The 19,217-nt window shown below is 47.8% G+C and overlaps 1 protein-coding gene across 1 annotated transcript; it reads left to right on the top strand.

The window, feature by feature from the left end:
• The first annotated feature begins 3,639 nt into the window (after nucleotides 1-3,639).
• LOC135508812 (zinc finger homeobox protein 3-like) lies at nucleotides 3,640-18,233 on the top strand. The gene is made up of 7 exons (XM_064929025.1): nucleotides 3,640-3,973; nucleotides 5,266-7,084; nucleotides 7,231-7,823; nucleotides 7,993-8,224; nucleotides 9,131-9,378; nucleotides 10,278-14,345; nucleotides 14,449-18,233. Exons 2-7 carry the CDS (start codon nucleotides 5,302-5,304, stop codon nucleotides 15,301-15,303), a joined length of 7,779 nt encoding a protein of 2,592 aa, XP_064785097.1. The 5' UTR covers nucleotides 3,640-3,973; nucleotides 5,266-5,301; the 3' UTR covers nucleotides 15,304-18,233.
• The last annotated feature ends 984 nt before the right edge of the window (nucleotides 18,234-19,217 follow it).

The raw sequence follows: 19,217 nt of genomic DNA on the forward strand, positions 1-19,217 counted from the left end.
TATATTTTACATCAATTCCCATCATTAAAGTGGCTGGAGTTGAGTCAGTGTGTTGGCAGCAGCCACTCAATGTTAGTGGTGGCTGTTTAACAGTCTGATGGCCTTGAGATAGAAGCTGTTTTTCAGTCTCTTGGTCCCGGCTTTGGTCCCGGCTTTGATGCACCTGTACTGACCTCGCCTTCTGGATGATAGCGGGGTGAACAGGCAGTGGCTCGGGCGGTTGTTGTCTTTGATGATCTTTATGGCCTTCCTGTGACATCAGGTGGTGTAGGTGTCCTGGAGGGCAGGTAGTTTGCCCCCGGTGATGCGTTGTGCAGACCTCACTACCCTCTGGAGAGCCTTACGGTTGTGGGCGGAGCAGTTGCCGTACCAGGCGGTGATACAGCCCGACAGGATGCTCTCGATTGTGAATCTGTAGAAGATTGTGAGTGCTTTTGGTGACAAGCCAAATTTCTTCAGCCTCCTGAGGTTGAAGATGCGCTGCTGCGAGTGACCCAGTGTGGAGTAAAAACAAACAGAGCCACTACTGTGATCAAACAATTGAACATCAGATGAGGAAGGAAATATCTTTGCTGATATATTTAGATACTTTAGCCTACAGGGAGGGTCTATATTATCCGCATGACCATCAGATAATGTTTTGTCTGTGCAGCTCCATGTAACAGTTTCTCTCCAGCAGAGAGTGCTGTTGTTTAGTGAATGGTGAGGTATGTTACCCAAGCTCCTCAATCTGCAAACCTGACTACCAACTACCCTTTTTACTTGCCCTCTCACTACATTGCTCTTTTTCAATTTCTCTCTTTCTTTCCTTCTCACTTTCTCTCTCTCTCTCTGCCTGTCTGTCTGTCTCTCTCTCACTGTGCACCATTTTTGCTGGACCTGAGTGGGGTTGCCAGGTCGACCAGAAAGGATGTTACCATAGCAATGGCTCATTTAGGTAGGATACCTTTGGATACCATGGGTTGGAGAGAAGAGTGTTGGATGAGTCTCCCTTCCCAATTTATTCCCCCCCTCCTCCCCCTGCTGTACCCAAAGACATATGCATGTTATATAGGGTCTGGGGAAGGTGGGGGTTGGAGGTTTGGGTTCATGGGAAGAGGCTGGGGGTGCTGGGGATCTTGTTATGCCCAGGGGGCAGGACGGGCAGGGAGTGTACCAGTGGTTACTGGCCCATTAGCAGGAACAGGGTAAATCTTGCCCGGGGGCAAAGGGAGGGGGGACTGGCACCAGGCCAGGAGTGTGTGTATAATGTTGGGTTGGTTGCACTGATGGTTGTTTTATTGATCGAGACTGCACACGTGTGTTTAGCTTCTGACCGTCCACTAGATTGTCTCTGTGTGAATATATAATGGCTGATTTTGACTCAGTCAAAGGATTAAAGACACACGCATATTCCCCTGAGATATCTCTTCACGCGCAGCGCCTGACATAAAATCGTAGAAAAACACAGTGGTACATTCTGTTTTATTTTGATTTTGAATTCCTCTGTATAATATATTATTATAAATATGATCTAAATTTGATGAATTTATGTTTTAATAATGTTACAGTAGACTTTAATAAGATAGGAATGCGTTCACATACATGATCTCTGTGCAGAAGAGTGTCATCAAATGTTGATCATAATATAGTGTAGGCCTACAGAAATACACCATCATTTACATTCAAAAGTTGACCAATATAAACGTAAATAAACAACACATTTTCAGATGGAGAGAAAGAAAATAAGTAACCTATTGTTCCGAGTATTTAAAATGGCGAACTCATAAACCTTTCCAGCATATTTGGGATCCACTTTCTGCTATGCAAAATAATAAGATTTATTCAGCATATTGAATTTATATCAACAACAGCGACAACATCAACTAATACATGTGATAATAGGTCAATAAAAAGTATTTAATTATGAATATATTCTAGGTTAATTCTGGAAATGCTATAGGTCATGTTGCCTTATAGCCTTTCACCGGATATAAGCAACAACAGTGGTGCAGAGGACAATTTCAATATTTGAATCCCAGTACAACATGCCTTTAAATTCTGTGTCAGAAAAGGGTAGGCTACAGCAGTTTTTATTGAAGATTTAAAATTGGTTTGCAATGAGTAAGTTATAGCCTACCTTACGTTTTCGTTTAATGAAAAATGAAAAGTAGAACATTCATAGCAAAGCGTCTTGAAATACCCCCCCCCACACACACACACACACACACACACACACACACGCACACACACACACACGCACACACACACACAAGAGGTCATGATGTTGAATAATACATTATGTGGAATGAATATAATATAACAGCCTGAGACCTGGTTAAGAAGCAGAGCAAAACAAGTATTTCCTTTGTGTTATATTTTAAAAAATAAAATGAAAAAATTATAATTTTCTATTAAACTTGAGTGCATATCGAATATAGAAGCAAAGGTGGTGGAATTGTCTAGAGAATTTTCTATGCAGATGTTTCTCGTATCATCGTATCACATAGTAAGTAAGCTTACTTTAATATTGTAACGCATTATTTCACAATAACCATCTCTATGTTTAATGCACGATATACAAGGTTTTAGGAAGATGCCCTGGAAGTGAAAAAGTCCCAGCATAGGCCTATTATTTACACAGATAATACGCATTTCTCTAAAATATAATCATTACAAATCAGAACAAATTAAAATGTTCATGAATTCTGTATTGTAATTGCATATTCTATCAGATATGTAATTTCAGCATGTGATTTATGAAAATAATAATTCTGAAATTATTATATATTATATTAATTGTACTCGGCTGTATTATAATATATTCGCCTATATTATATTAGCCTGGATTATTATGAACAATTATAATAAGCCTATCATAACAATTATTCAGATTCTGTTAAACAATTATTTGTTTATGTTTTTAAGGGTGAAAAAAAATAAAGATTTTAATTATACAATCACGGTTGGTTTATGGAATATTGTCGTGAAGACGCAAGGTTATTGTACGTAAAGTCTGTTGAGCCTCGAGAGACCGACAGATTGTGAAATCCACAATTAAATTATCATGACAATAGACGGGAGGAAAGAGAGAGAGCTTATGTAAGAAAAAGCGGAAAGATTCATAAATAAATATGTAGGCCTTAGCCATTTATGACCAAAAATAGAAGACATTTTACAATTCGTTGTTTCTCCTTTTAGTCATAATGTGGCTGGTGTTGGCCTACTTCTCCGATGCACGGCAGATATAGCCTAACGCTGATAAAATGTATTATACAATATTATTTAATAATGTAGCAGATGTCTAGTTTTGTGTGGATTGAAATAATAAATACTTGTCAAATAATGTGTCATAGCATGCGACTATGAAGGTGTATGGGATATAGGCGATATACCTACCACTCAACTATATTTGCCCTATACATCTACATTTCACTTTAACAATTTGTGACAAAATTATTATTCCAATTATTCCAACCCTTTCTTACATTATCAACATTACAATGATAATTCCTTTACTTCACTATTTTCTCCGACTATCTGTATCCTCTTTAGTCTTGTACATAGTCCCTCTTCGGTCCCTCTCCCCCTCTCTTCCCTCCCTTTCTCCTTCGCCGCATCCCATTGATGCTGCCAGCGCAATTTTGCACATGCGCAGTGGGGTAGTCTCAGCCATCTGCAGGAAACCAATTAGCAGGAATAAAGAGCTAAGTGTTTTTCTCTCCTCTATGTTCAGACCTCACTCTACCTCTCCCCCGCTCACACCCCTCCGTCTCTCTGTTTACTGTAGATATAGCTTTAAGAAGACGATTTTAGGAACACAGGGAGGAGGACTGTGATATGCTGCTCTCTCTGCGGCTGTCCTCTCCTGTACGCTCTCTCTGGTCCAAAGGGAATATGTGGATGTTCAGTAGACCCGCTATTTGACTGGATTACTACAGATACAGATACAGTCCAAGGAGTCCAGAGACGCCGCCGCCACAGCCGCACAGATGTGAGTCTGCGTTTGTTTCTAACTGTCGGCGATATCCCTCAAACTGCTGGGGGATATCGCGGATATTGGCTGTGCTGTTGAATGGAAAGAAGAGCTTTGTGCCGTTATAGGCTGTTGCGGTTTTTATCTCTTTTGAGTAGGCTAAACAAAGACAGAAGTACGCTACAGTAATATAAACATCGTCATAGTCACCATTCCAGTTAAATAACGTCTGTATCAGCTGGTGTAGCCTATATTGGTTAACATCAGCAGTTGCAGGCTACTGTCAGCGATAGTTCCTCGGTTTGTGAGTTTTTCCCGCGCTGACAATGCACACAAACGTAATCGTCTACGTTTCCTGTCGGTTCAATATTTTCAGCTCAGTTGGTGAAGGGAGGTAGGCCCTATTTTTTTATCAGGGTAGGATATAATTCTTTCTCTAAAGCGCGACTCATTCAGTCGAATTCCCGTTTACCAGTATGCCCCCACCTCTCTCTGTCAGTCTCTCTCTCTCTCTCTCACACACACACACACACACACACACACACACACACACACACACACACACACACACACACACACACACACACACACACACACACACACACACACACACACACACACACTTTCCTTAAGTGATAGTTTCCGATACTAGATAGACATATAGTGGGGAATAATTGTGTAAATAATTTTAGATTTGTTATCGATAGACTAGGCTATTGATCTGTGTAAATGAAAACCTTTAGAGCCAAGGCCAGTGGTAGAAGTTCACCTGACAAAGACTATTGTTTATTGTGTTGCAGTAATTAACACTCAGTGCTATGTGCATGCATTTCTTCCTTTAAATTCTTCTCTCTTCCCCCCCCCCTCTCTCTCTCTCTCTCTCTCTTCCTCTCCCTCTACCTCTCTCTCGCTCTCCCTCTCTCCCTCTCTCTCTCTCTCTCTCCCTCTCTCTCTCCCCCTCTCTCTCTCCATCTCTCTTTCTTCCCCTCTCTCTCTCTCCCTCTCTCTCTCCATCTCTCTTTCTCCCTCTCTCCCTCCCTCTCCCTCTCTCTCTCTCTCTCCCCTCTCTCTCTCTCTCTCTCTCTCTCTCTCTCCCTCTCTCTCTCTCTCACTCTCGCTCTCCATCTCTCCCTCTCTCTCCCTCTCTCTCTCTCTCCCTCCATCTCTCTCTCTCTCTCCCTCCATCTCTCCCTCTCTCTCCCTCTCTCTCCCTCTCTCTCCCCCCCCCCCTCTCTCTCTCTCTCCATCTCTCCCTCTCTCTCTCTCCCTCTCTCTCCCCCTCTCTCTCCCTTTCTCCATCTCTCTCTCAGGTGGGGTAGTGATGCGTGGCTGCTGTAGGAGCCATTATGGACATCGGTGAGGGAGGGAGAGGAAGGGATGGAGGGAGAGAGGGAGGAGAACCTGACATCAGCACCAAGCCGTTATCTCATCCTCTCCTGACCCCGGAAGTGGTTCCTTTTAAGGGGTCGCCCTCTCGTACCTCAGCCCCGGCCCCTGCCAAAGAGCCCTCCAACCTGACCCAGACAGTGCAAGGGGGTGCAGAGGGGACCGCAGGCAGAGAGGAGACCCCAGAAGGGGAGCGGGGTATATACTCACAGAATAATGGTGTGACACTGAAAGAAGAGCAAGAGAAGGAAGAGAAGCTAAATGAGAAGGAGAAAGAAAGATTGTTACTGGTGGACAACAGAGAGGAAACGGGAAGAAAAAACCTTGCACCAGCCCTCAGCAGCAAAGACAGAGGAGAAGAGGAAAAAGAGAAGGAAGAGGAAGAGGAGAGAGAAGAGGCCATCTCAAACCAAAGCCAAACCAAATCCAAATGTAGTCTATTACCTCGACAGAGCCAGCACAGCTCTGCTTCCAGCACTGTTATGGCCAGTGGCACATTGAACAGCAACATCCACATCACTGCTTCCAATTCTCCAAAGCACTCTACCTCTCCTTCTACCTGTCCAAAGCTCTCATTATCACCTTCCAATTCTCCAAAGCACTCTACCTCTCCTTCCACCTCTCCAAAGCGCTCCAGCTTTTCCCCCTCCTCTCCTTATCCTCAGAATGAGACAGAGGTGAGAGACACAGGAGAAGTGCAGGGCAATAGTCCTTGCTTTCCTCTGAGCTTTAAACCCCAGCAGTCTGCTCTGTCTAAGTCCACCAGCCCACCCGCTAAGGATGATGGTAGGGCAGATGCCACTCACACTTCCCTTATTGCCAATGGAGACATCGCCAAAGTTCCAAAACCAAACAACAACCCAGAAGTGAGAGATGGAGATAGAGAGATGGAAATAGAAAGAGATGATGATGAGGGAAATGGAGAGAAGGAAAGAGAGGGAGATGAGAACATAGAGACTGTATCTAAGTACCTCCACTCTTCTCCCTCCTCTTCCTCCTCACCCTCCTCTCCCGTCTCACTGAACAGTCACATGGCATTAATGCACTCCCGGAACTCCTGCAAGACACTTAAATGCCCCAAATGTAACTGGCATTACAAATCCCAGCAGACACTGCAAGTCCACCTCAGAGAAAAACACTCAGAGTCTGGGGGCTCATGTGTGTGTGGGAGCTTGGGGGAGAATTGCGTTTGTGGAGGGTCAAGGGGTGTGTGTCTGTACTGTAGCACAGGGAAGGCCCATCCTCGTCTATCCCGAGGGGAGAGTTATGTCTGTGGGTACAAGCCCTATCGCTGTGGTGTGTGTGATTACGCCACGTCCTCGAAAGGAAACCTCAGCATACACATGCAGTCAGACAAACACCTCAGCAACGTACAGACAGCGGGACAAACACAACATGCGCACAGCACACACACACACTCCACACACAGCGCGGGCTCCACTGTCAGAGACACGGCAGGCGGTCAGGTGTACGGACACACACACCCCGAAGTCACACAGCCCCCTGAAAACACACCGCCCTACCCCAGCCATCCCTCCTCCCAGGGTAAGAGGTGGCGGTGTGAGGTGTGTGATTATGAGACCAGCATTGCGCGGAACCTGCGCATACACACCACCAGCGAGAAACACACACAAAATGTGCTGCGCCTGAAACACACACACAACGTACTGCAGCTGCAGAGAAGCTACTACCTGGCCCACTGCAGGAGTCTGCCTCCTCAACTCACACTGCTACACAGCACAGGTGAGAGACTACACACACACTGACACATACTTAACTACTGTTCTGTTGGGCTCTGTTCATTGGCACATCAAGTTAGGTTGATACTTGATTATATCCATGCTTATATGTATCGGCCTGTCTGTGTTCTCTGTGTGTGTGTGTTCTAGGTGGGGAGCAGTCTTTGGATATTCATCAACTAACAGCAGAGGAGCCAGTTGCCCCAGATTCAACCCTGACCCCCTCCCCCTCTCCTCCTCCCTCCTCCTCACCATCCCCCTCTCCCCCTTCTCCCCTGTCTCTCTCCCCCTCTCCCCCTCCTCCCCTGTCTCTCTCCTCCTCATCTCCCCTCTACCGTGGTGTGTTCCGGTGCCTGGTGTGTTTCAGTTTCTCCTCTGACAGTCTGGAGTCTCTTGGGTCTCACCTGAGTGCCTCCCGCTCCCTGCCCCAGTCTGAGTGGCGTTGTCTGGTGGCCGGAGGCTGCTATTGCAGGCTGTGTGGCTACAGCACCCCCCTCACAGCTAACTTCACCTTGCACTGCCAGACAGACAGACACAGGGCCCGCTACCAGCTGGCTGCCCACCTCTGGGAGAGAGGGGAGAAGGGGGAGGCTGTGGACTGGGAGGAAGTTGGGAAGTTGGTTGCTACAGGCAACCTGGTCCAGCTGAAGTGTAACGTGTGTGACTTCCAGACCACCAGCTTGGAGAAACTGAGAATACACAGCGTCAACTCCCAACACCAGGCCAGCCTCAGAGTCTACATGGTCAGTACAAACACAATAATTGCTGTTTTTGGGCTATACAATTGTTTCGAAATATTTGGCATATAGACAACAAATAAAACACAGAGACCAGATTTATTTTGTACATATTTCTTTTTATCACACCGTGTATAACTCCAACTTCCCCCTCTCTCTTTCCCTCACTCTCTAGTTCTTAGAGCAGTATGACAGTGCAGTAGCTGGAGGCTCCTGGTCGTTCCACTGTGTCTTGTGTAATTACTCCTCCCGCTCTAAACTCCACCTACTGAGACACACCCACTCCACGGGTCATCATAAGAGGGAGGAGCTTCACCGCTTGCAGCTTGTGAAAAGGAGGAGCCTGAATAAAGGAGAGGATCTAGCTGCCATCTTCAGCATCAGGAAGTGTACCAGTCCTGAGATAGGTAAGAAATTCAGGTCGTCTTTTCCCATTCCCTTCTCTCTGAAGTGTGCACTTTTTAATTTCTCCTGAGGAATTTAAAAGTATGGGATTATTGTAGACATTGGCAAGAGGGAATTTCGACCATATTTTGAACATCAGTCCAGAACAAATGTATAAATAGGATAGAGAAAATTAACTGCAGGCCTAGGATAAGTCAACGGAGAGAAGAAATTAGAAGAAACTTGGAGAGATGGAGCAAGGTGAAGAGAGAGTGATTGAGAGAAAAGGAATGATTGATTATGGTCAGGGGTCAATTGGGTTAATTGATTTGTCGATACACATGCTCGTTACATCCCCTATCACCCCGACAATGCTAACGAGCACCTACCGACTCACTGCTATTGAACTGAAGGGTGGCAGGTAGCCTAGCGGTTAAGCGCTTTGGACCAGTAACCGAAAAGTTGCTGGTCCGAATTCCAGAACTGACGAGGTGAACAAAAATCTGACGTTGTGCCCTTGAGCAAGGGATTTAACCCTAATTGCTCCTGTAAGTCACTCTGGATAAGAGCATCTGTTAAATGACTGTAATATTCCAGAATAGAACTTTCAGGTCAGTTACCCAGACACTGTCAATAGAGATTCTCCATTCGAGCATGCTTTTTAGTCCATGACTAGGCTTAGTGAGGGTCAGAAACTAGACTTCTGAGTACCGTTCTAAGGACTCCTACTGTACTCTGTTCTATCTCTGTCTGGTCTAAAACTGGTCTAACTCTGTCTGCTACTCTGTATTAAACAGTCAATAGCAGGTATTTGGTCTGAAGGAACTGGTCTGAATCCCAGGAGGCTCTTTAATAGAAAATCAATAATGGATCAATCAGTGTGTGTGTGTGTGTGTTGCTGTGTATTAACATATGTGTTATCTTTCTAGATGAAAGCAGTGAGGAGGGGGAGAGGAGAGATTCCTTATCCCCAGCCAAGCGATCATTCTCTTGGCTGGAGGAGACACAGAGCCCCCTCTCTCCCAAATGCCCCAGAACCGACAAGCACACCACTGACCAACATACTACTGCCAAGTGCCCACTGTGCCAGGACACACTGATACACACACACCTGAGACGTCACCTCACACTCATTCATAGTGTGGCCCAGGACTGTGTGGAGAAGCTCATGAGCACTGTAAGTGTGTGTGTGGGTGGGTGTGCTCTAGCTACCTTTCATAAGCAGAAGTGCAATCAAGCTGAAGGAGTTTGCTTTTAGTGTCTCTAGCAAACAAAGAGTGCTCATCTCTCCACATCACCAACCTCCATTACTTTACCCAGCATGCTAAGTGCTCTTTGTCTCCCTCTCTGACTTCACTTGACTGCCTTCTTCCTTTTAGTCTTCCTGTTTTTCCCCTCATCCCTCTCTCACCCCTCCCTCTCCTCATCTCTCTTACCCTCTCCTCTCTCCCTTTTTTCTCTCACTCCCTTTTCATCTCTCATTCTTCACTCCACCCGTCTTCTTTCTCTCCATCTTTTTCTCTGCACCCCTTGTTCTCTCTCGTCCCCCCTCTCCACCCCCCCTCTCTCCATCTTTCTCTCTGCGCCTCCCCTTTCTCTCACCCCCTCTCAACCACTCCTCTCTCTCTCTCTCCGTCTCTCTGCCACCACAGCCCTCATTTTCCACCCCTCTCCCTCTCTCTCTGATAGTAGTGTAGGTTCATTAATTCAGTCTGGGGTGATGATGGCCATTATGTTCCTCGCTTTCCAATTACTCTCTCAAGATTAAGCCTGACCTTCACTCTCTCACTGCTGCACCCGCATATGTGTATGTGTGTCTTCTTTCTGTGTGTGTGGTTGATATAAAAACACTCTTCATTCTATTTCCCTCCGTCTCGTATTATTATTCATTGATTTAGAAGTAAAGTGTGTAATGGGAGAATGAGGTGATGTAGACAATACAGGAGCATCACTATTATTATTCCGTCTGCACTATCAAACAGGAAAGACACAGTTTTGACTGACTATAAAGGCAATCAGTCATCTGGATAGATTCAGACTAACGTTCAAAACCTTTGTTGTTGGATTCTTTTCCAGGTGGCAGTGGATCTGCCAGAGATTCTACAGAAAGAGCCACTGCAGAGGGATTCCCATTCAAGCGACTCCAACACAAACGAATATCAAACAAACGATTCCAACACAATCGACTTTTACGCAAAGGAGTCCCTCAGAAATGAGTCTCAATCAAACGACTCCCATATAAATGAAGAAGAAGTGATACCAGCCAAAGATGTCCCTGCTCTGCCCACCCGTCCTTGTGAGGACCAGCATCTAGCAGAGGACAACACCTCTCACCTCCCAGAGTCCCCCAGCTCCCCCACCCCCCTCCCCACTCCTCCCTCTCCCTCCCTCAGCCATCTCCCTTCATCCGCCTTACCTCCCTCTCCTCCCAGCGATGCCCCACCCTCCTCTGATCGTCATTGTTACAGGTTCCGCTGTGGCAGGTGCAGTCTAGCATTCCGGACACAGGAGAAGCTGAAACTGCACTGGCAGTACCATGCCATGAGGGCGGCGACAGAGTGCCACCTCTGCCCCAGACGCTGCCGCAGCCAAGAGGCCCTGCAGAGACACCTGCTCAACACACACCTACAGGACCTACACCTACAGGGTACACACCCTGACCAGATTGGAGCACACATCCAACGACCAACCAGCCTGGAGGGGGAGGAAGAGGAGGGGGAGAGTATGAGTGAAGAAGATGAGGAGGAGGGAAATGAAGGAGAGGAGGATGAAAAGGATGACCCAGATGAGGAGGAGAGGCCCAGTCCAGGGGTTAGTAATAGTGACAAGGGTTCAGGGCAGCAGGAGGAGGAGGCAGGGTCAGAACCCAGCCCCCTCATCAAGGGCTCGAACTCGACTCTGGAGCGGTTCCTTGACCCGGCTCGGCCCTACAAGTGTTCAGTCTGCTGTGAGTCCTTCACTCAGAGAACCATCCTGCTGGTCCACTATAACTCTGTGTCCCACCTCCACCGAGCCAAAGCCAGACGGGCCCTGCATGACTCCAGCCCCAGTCATGCTGACACCCCCCAGGGCCTGGAACCAAGCCCCTACCGCTGCAGCCTGGCCCCTGACCCCAGGCCCTACCGCTGCAGAATGTGTGGGGTGGCCTACAGCCAGAGCTCCACCCTGGACATCCACCTCCGTTCTGTACTGCACCAGACACGAGCCCGTGCAGCTCGGACCCAGCTACCACTGAACCCCCACACCCACCAAACTCCAGCCTCAGCCTCAACCCAGGCTTCCCACACCCCAGTCCCATCCTTGATCCAAACTCAGACCCCTGCCTCCAGCCCTTCGCCTGGAGGAGGAGAGGCATCTACCAGGGGAAACCCCCCAGCAGCCACCAGACCAGCCCCTGCCCCCCCAAGTCCCTGTTCCTCCCTGAGTGAAGCCCAGCTGAGTGTGGGTGTCTCTGGGCAGGTTAAGGGTCAACAGGCTAAGAGGAGGAGAGTAGAGGACCTGACCGCTTCCGCTGGACAGCAGGACCTGATGTTACTCCAACAGCAATTAGCCCAGGCCCAGATACTACAGCAGCAACAGGAGTTAGCCCAAGCCCAGATACAGCAACACACAGCCCTCCTCCAGCCCCAGCTCTTTAGTCCAACACTGCTCCCACACCTCCCCTTACTGCAACAGAACCTCCTAAAGCAGCACCTCCCTTCAGCAGCAGAGATTCTCCAACACGGGAACCTCTTCCCTCCTCTCCCCTTATCCCCAGACAGCCTATTCTCTCTACAGCAGCAGCTGCTCCTGTCCTTCTACCTTTCTGGAGGGTTGCATCTCAACCCCAACACAACCCTTATGAACCAGACCACCTCAGCTGTCTCCCCTCAGACCACCTCAGCTGTCTCCCCTCAGACCACCTCAGCTGTCTCCCCTCAGACCACCTCAGCTGTCTCCCCTCAGACCACCTCAGCTGTCTCCCCTCAGACCACCTCAGCTGTCTCCCCTCAGACCACCTCGGACCAACAACCCCAGATAGAGAGGCTTGAACCTCCCTCCCCACAGCCAGAGACGAATGGAATCCAGTTTCCAGCCCATGCCCCGAAATGTGAAACCCAGGCTGAGACCGCTGGCAGTGACTCCCCCCTCCACCAGACAGAGAAAGAGTTCAACCCATCCTCCCCTCCTGAGGGAGATGGAGAGAAGAATGGAGAGATGCAGGAGAGTGAGAAGAAGGAGAGAGCAGAGAAGGCCCTCAGAGTTCTGTTGGAAAGATACGGCTGGGAGCTGGCCCTACAAAGCACTCAGAGCAGACAGAGACAGCAGAACAGAGAGATGGAGGGATGCCTGGAGGAGGAGAAGCAATGTGGAGAATGTGGGAAGCTGTTCTCTGACTCTCTGATCCTGAAGAGCCACCAGGAGTTTGTTCACCGCCAGATGATCCCTCCTGTAGTGTTGGAGATGTTCTCCAGACAATACAGGCTGCAGTACGACCGCCTTTACCCCCTCAGACCCTTCACACCAGGGGAAACTGAGACTACTGATGTTGCACCCCTAACTCCAGCTTCAGCACCTGCACTTGCACCTTTACCCCCAGCACCAGCCTCAGATTCAACCCTCGACCAAGCCCAATCCCTCGCCGCCTCCCAAACCTCAGTCCCAGCCCTTACCCCAGCTGCAACCCTAACAACCATAGACACAGACCCAGCTGTTCCCACACCACCAGCACCAGCATCCGTATCTGTAACCCTGTCCCCAGACCAAGCCCCAGTTAATTCCCTCTTCCCAGTTCATGCCAGAGCCTCACCAACACCCTCTCCTCCTCCACCCCCCCGCCAACCACAACCACTTTCAGAGCAGGATAGTACCACAACGACAAACACCCCTTGCCCTGACCCCTCTCAAACTATCATACACAAGCCCAAACTCTCCATACCCCCTCTCCCCTTACCCCAACTCCCCCTGCCCCGTCTTCCTTTATCTAACCTCTCCTCTCTTCCCTTCCCCATAGACCCCTCTCTCCTCCCCCTTGGTCTAATACAGCCCATAGCCCTCCAGTCTATGCTTCAGTACCAGTCCCTGTTATCGTCCTGCCACCAACCACCCTTATCCCCATACACTTCCACCCACTCTGCTCCTAGCCTAGCCCTGCCCTCATATACTACCACCCACTGTGCTACTAGCCCAGCTCTACCCCCATATACTACCACCCACTCTGCTTCTTGCCCAGCTCTACCCCCATACACTACCACCCCCTCTGCTCCTAGCCTAGCCCTGCCCCCATATACTACCACCCACTCTGCTCCTAGCCTAGCCCTGCCCCCATATACTACCACCCACTGTGCTCCTAGCCCAGCCCTGCCCCCATATACTACCACCCACTGTGCTCCTAGCCCAGCCCTGCCCCCATACACTACCACCCACTCTGCTCCTTGCCCAGCTCTACCCCCATACCCTACCACCCACTCTGCTCCTAGCCCAGCCCTGCCCCCATACACTACCACCCACTCTGCTCCTAGCCCAGTTCTACCCCCATACCCTACCACCCACTCTGCTCCTAGCCCAGCCCTGCCCCCATACACTACCACCCACTCTGCTCCTAGCCCAGCCCTGCCCCCATACACTACCACCCACTCTGCTCCTAGCCCAGCCCTGCCCCCATACACCACCACCCACTCTGCTCCTAGCCCAGCCCTGCCCCCATACACCACCACCCACTCTGCTCCTAGCCCAGCCCTGCCCCCATACACCACCACCCACTCTGCTCCTTGCCCAGCTCTACCCCCATACACCACCACCCACTCTGCTCCTAGCCCAGCCCTGCCCCCATACACCACCACCCACTCTGCTCCTTGCCCAGCTCTACCCCCATACACCACCACCCACTCTGCTCCTAGCCCAGCCCTGCCTTCTCTGAAGCGTAGGCTGGTGGAAGGGACAGAGGTTAGGCCTATGAGTGATGTGATGGCCGGTGATGGAGAGGAAGGGGGAGAGAGGGAGGGAGAGGGGGATGAGCAGAGGAGGGATAGGCGCCAGAGGACCACCATCAGTGCAGAGCAGCTAGAGGTTCTATACCAGCGCTACAGTCTGAACTCCAACCCAACCCGCTCTGCACTGGAGGGCATCACCAGGGACACAGGGCTGAAGAAACGTGTGGTGCAGGTACTTTATCATTCTCATAGTAGCATTTCTTTAATTCTGTAATGCTGAATCATCTTTTGTGTTATAACATGTAATAATGCTGTGGTTGTCTGTCCTTCCTCAGGTATGGTTCCAGAACACCAGGGCTCGTCAGAGGAAGGGCCAGCTCCAGACCCTGGGGAGAGGAGGTTTAGGTGTGGGTCTGGGTGACAACCACAGGCGCTGTCCGTTCTGTAGGGCTTTGTTCAAGGCTCAAAGTGCCCTGGACGCCCATGTTAGGGCCCGCCACTGGTCCCAAACTGACAGACCTGCCTATGGCCTGTCTCATCAGATAGGTTCCGCTGATGACTTCAGCTTTTCTCACAACCACGGATCCTGCAGAGACAGGGAGGGTCCCCCACTCTCCCTCCAGCCTTCTCCCTCTCTCTCCCACCATCCTTCTCTCCCTACCTCCCTCCATCCCTCCCCGAACCCCTTTCATCCCTCTCCAAGCCCCGGGGTCATCCCCACTGAGAGAAAATACATTTCTGGGAAAACAGATTTGACCTTTGACCTGAACGAACCCGATATGGAAGAGGAGGAAGAGGAAGAAGGTCTGTCAGTAAAAATATTCCCTTCGTCTGACCAGGCTCATGAGGGTAACCATAGCAATCTGTTGTCTCTGGGATACAAATATGGGATGGCAAGCTTCAACGTTCAAGACTGTGACCAGAATTCCAGTCCAAGTCTGTCTGAGAGTGTGGATAGGCATGGACCGAGACAGCAGCAGCAGCAGAGGCAGCGTACACAGATGACCCCCCAGCAGGTGGCCAAGCTCAGAGCCTGTTACAGGGAGCACCCCACCCCCAGCCCCCTGCAGTGTGAGGGCCTGGGACGGCAGCTGGGGCTCCCACGCAGGGTGGTGCAGGTGTGGTTTCAGAATGGCCGGGCCAAGGAGAAGAGGGCAAGGAGCCTCAGAGTTGACCCCACCACAGGATAGAGGGAAAGGCAGCAGAGGACAGGGGAGAGAACGCACACAGCCATGAACTAAGTGCATGTCACTCACAACAATAAACCAACCAGATGCCACAGAAGCCAAAGAGCATTCTACCAGTGTACCTCACCCCTTACTCAGCCCCAAAACATCACAGGGCAGACCTCCTCTAGAGCTTTAAGACACCACTCCTCTGTTCCTCTGTCTTGCCTTTCCCCTCCTCTCCTGTCCTCCAACCGATACCTCAGGAGTTAACCCCTCCATGCCAACAGATGTCCCTGTTCTGACAATAGAATCTGGAGAACCAGGACACAGTATGTGCCCCTCCCACTTCTGTTTAAAGACTTTACAAGTGCAAGTATCAAACTGTTAGACGTTTTAGTGTATAGAACGTTCTTTCAAAGTATAAGAAAACTGAAAGACACACAAGCAGCTACGGAAAACAAAAATGTAAAATATTCTTTACAAAGAGCATCTGCAAAGACTGGCTTGGATTCCAAAGCTCGTAACCAAAACCTTACATGTCTGTGGATTGTGTTGTCAACATGGTGGTTTTAATTTCCAAACCACAGTACAAACCATACAGTGAAGAGTAGAACTGAGACTGGTGCGTATCAATAGACTGACTAGTCTACGTGGTGCTGAAGCAGACCTCAACCTTCTCAAGCCAATGATGACTCTACTGCACATGTACTGAACGCTCCTTATGTGGATAATAGGCCAAATAGCACTGAGCTAAGTCCACTTTGTCCTTTGTGAGAGGTCATATAAGAAGCTATTTTGATAACGTTCGACCAATATATGTCACAACTTTAACCAAACACTACACAACATTGTCTGTGTTTAGTAAATGTTAATTAATATGAATATTATGGATTAGCGGTCGTTGTTATGCTTCGATAAGACACGTGTAATATTGTGGTGTATGAGAACATAATGTAGGCGTTATGATGTGGAGTTGCCTTTTCTTAGTTAAGTAAATACCAATGTGTTGTGTAATATAATTCCATGTCTACTATACTCAGGCCAACTGAACTGTTTTTTATTTGGTCGTAGTAATGTACTAGTTTCTCTTCTGTTCCTAATGCCAGACACAAAGTCTGTTTTGAAACCTTATGATGTAAATATTGACTGTTGATATGAAGTTCCTATAATGGTAGTTCAAAAGAAACCTCTCTGGATTTGAGAGATCTGAGCTTTCTGACCGATAATTGATAGTTCCATTATTACATTATTACAATGTTAAATGGTGTAAGGGGTAAATTAATGTACAGTATGTAGCTTTTATATGGTCGACTCAGTCTCCCCTGAGACGGCCTCTGTTCTGACGAACCATACTCACTGAGAGTTACTGACGTTATACTGATGACAACTTCGGATGTTGAGTTATACTGATGACAACTTTAGATGTTGTGTGCACTTAACTCTCACACACTCTAACCATTTTTTCTCTCGCTCTCTTTCTCATCTCTCCTCTTTTTGCTCTCTAAATGTAATAATATTACTGTAGTAGCAGTAATAACTATGATCATATCGAATGCTTTAAAACACAACCCAAAGACAATAACACTGTAAACATCGATGCATAAATCCCACAAAAAACAACTTCAAAAGTTGACTTGATAATGTAACATTGATTGTTGGGAAGAAAGAGTGATGGTATCAGAACTGCTGTATCTGTCTTCACCAGGCCACTGGTGAGTGTTACACTGTCACCACCAGATAAACCAAAACCTGTTATTATACTAGGATGGAGGAGCACTTCTCAAAGCCCTCCCCCCAGCTACTAGTGCACTCAGTAAGAGTGTACTCAGTAGGGAACCAAACCCCAGCCCCTAGTGTACCATACTCAGTAGGGAACTACTTCAGAGCCATTGCAGTGTGTAGAGTGGTTGAAATGTTTTCCTCCTCAATGTCAATGTCTTTTTAACCAGATGGAAGAATCTATCTCAGTCTTTGAGGATGTCCAGTTGGCTGCTAACGTATTTTTTAAAATACTTTAATAACAACAAACTGTTATAACACACATGACGCTGTTCATAACCTGACCTTTTATTCTGATGTTAACAAAGAGATACTTGGGGCGGCAGTATTTACTCAGTAATGTATCACTATGTGGACAGTGGTTTCTGAACAAAGATACAAAGAAGTTACAATGACACTATAAAGATAAGATACTTCTATACTTAAGATCCTGCATAGCTATTCTATGGCAGGTTGTATTGTATCGAGCCCAAACCTTCCACAGGTCTGTGTACCAGTATATTTCTGATCTTGTGTCGCTGGCTTGTTTAGCCATGTTTGTTTCTGCTTTAGGCCAACAATGTAGCCTTGTAGCTATGTAGCCATGCTTGTCTCTGCTATAGGCCAGGCAACAATGTAGCCATGTAGTGACATAGACACGTATCCCATGTACCTGGGTAGCCACGAAGTCATGTAGCCACACAGATTGTAGCCATGTAGTGACATAGACACGTATCCCATGTACCTGGGTAGCCACGAAGTCATGTAGCCACACAGATTGTAGCCATGCAGTGATACTGAACACAGAAACAGTCATCCAGGCTAACCTTCCAAAGGATTCTAACTCTGTTTACCCATAGCTCTATATCTGACCAATGTTTACCACAATACCAATGATCTTTCTTCTGTACTGAAATTCCAAATACTGTACCACATGGCAGTTGTTATGTACATATTGTTGTTTTATTCCTTTTGCTTATTTTCTGAATAACTGTAAGATGTAAATATGGTGTCGTTCCTGGAAGCTGTTGCCGTAGTGATAACCAAAAGATACCTGTGTTGTGCACCTGTCCCAGTCTCTTGCTCCAGTGGTTAACTGTGTTCCTTCTCCCCAGTTTTCGAATGGATGTCTGTTTTCTCCCCTCCCCTTTCCATAGCCACTGAGGTAAATAAAGTCTGGTTTGGTGGACATATTTGCCCAATGTGTGTGTGTGTGTGTGTGTGTGTGTGTGTGTGTGTGTGTGTGTGTGTGTGTGTGTGTGTGTGTGTGTTGTGGGTCGATCCCTGGACCCAGAGGTCAGTTCATTAATTACGTCAGTGACATCCAGCCAGATTACTTTCCTTTGTGACAAAATTATATGATGAATATTAATAACCTCGCATGAATTATACTGCTGCTGCTGTTGATGATGCTGGTAGTGGGGCTGGGGGAGGGGGGTTGAAGGTAGGGGAGAGTGTATGTGTGAGTAGGGGATATAATGCTATTGCCTACTCGTGTACATATTCTTAATGCTGTTGGGGGGACAGGGGTACAGGGGAGGTGACTTTAAGGAGGGATAGTGGGTTGTAATGTCATACACTAGAGCATCAGTGAGGGGGGGGGGGCAGAAGGGTTATAATGTCATTGGTATTGGTGTGTATGTAGGCTCATTTAGATTTAGATTGGTTCTGTGTGAGCAGAGGAACAAGTTCATGTTTATTCATGAGTCCTTCAGCGCAGCCACCAGTTAAAGAGACAGGACTCTGTTTTCACTGATAACACCCCCACCCCAGCCTCAACCCCTCTTCTGGCAGATGCTTTTCCATGATTTCTCTCAGTGTGTGTGTGTTTCACATTATCAGTGTATGTTTTTATTCACTACTAGTAATCCCAGTACAGACACAGTCCTGATGTGAAACTGATTGCTGGAATACTATACTGCAATAGTCATATCACTAATGGAGTACAGTATTAATAGTACACACACACACACACACTGTAGGGCAGTAATCAGTGAATGTCATTGAGGAAGAGTTTGTTCAGTGGTTCATCAGGTATAGAGCGGTTTTTATTAGAAGATGTGCTCTCTATCCATCTTCTTAATGATTTTATAATGGTCGCCAGGCTGTTCTAATCAATCATATGGGAGAGAGAGCCTGGTAAAAGTCTATTTACAATGTGAATGTTCTGGAACACA

This window comes from Oncorhynchus masou, chromosome 22, assembly GCF_036934945.1.
Source record: "Oncorhynchus masou masou isolate Uvic2021 chromosome 22, UVic_Omas_1.1, whole genome shotgun sequence".
Lineage (NCBI taxonomy): Eukaryota > Metazoa > Chordata > Actinopteri > Salmoniformes > Salmonidae > Oncorhynchus > Oncorhynchus masou.

Excerpts from the sequence above, each read along its gene's own strand:
- LOC135508812 (XM_064929025.1), top strand. The coding sequence starts at position 5,302 with ATGGACATCGGTGAGGGAGGGAGAGGAAGGGATGGAGGGAGAGAGGGA. Across the intron at positions 7,085-7,230 it reads CACACTGCTACACAGCACAG|GTGGGGAGCAGTCTTTGGAT; the intron begins GTGAGAGACTAC and ends TGTGTGTTCTAG. Across the intron at positions 14,346-14,448 it reads TGAAGAAACGTGTGGTGCAG|GTATGGTTCCAGAACACCAG; the intron begins GTACTTTATCAT and ends GTCCTTCCTCAG.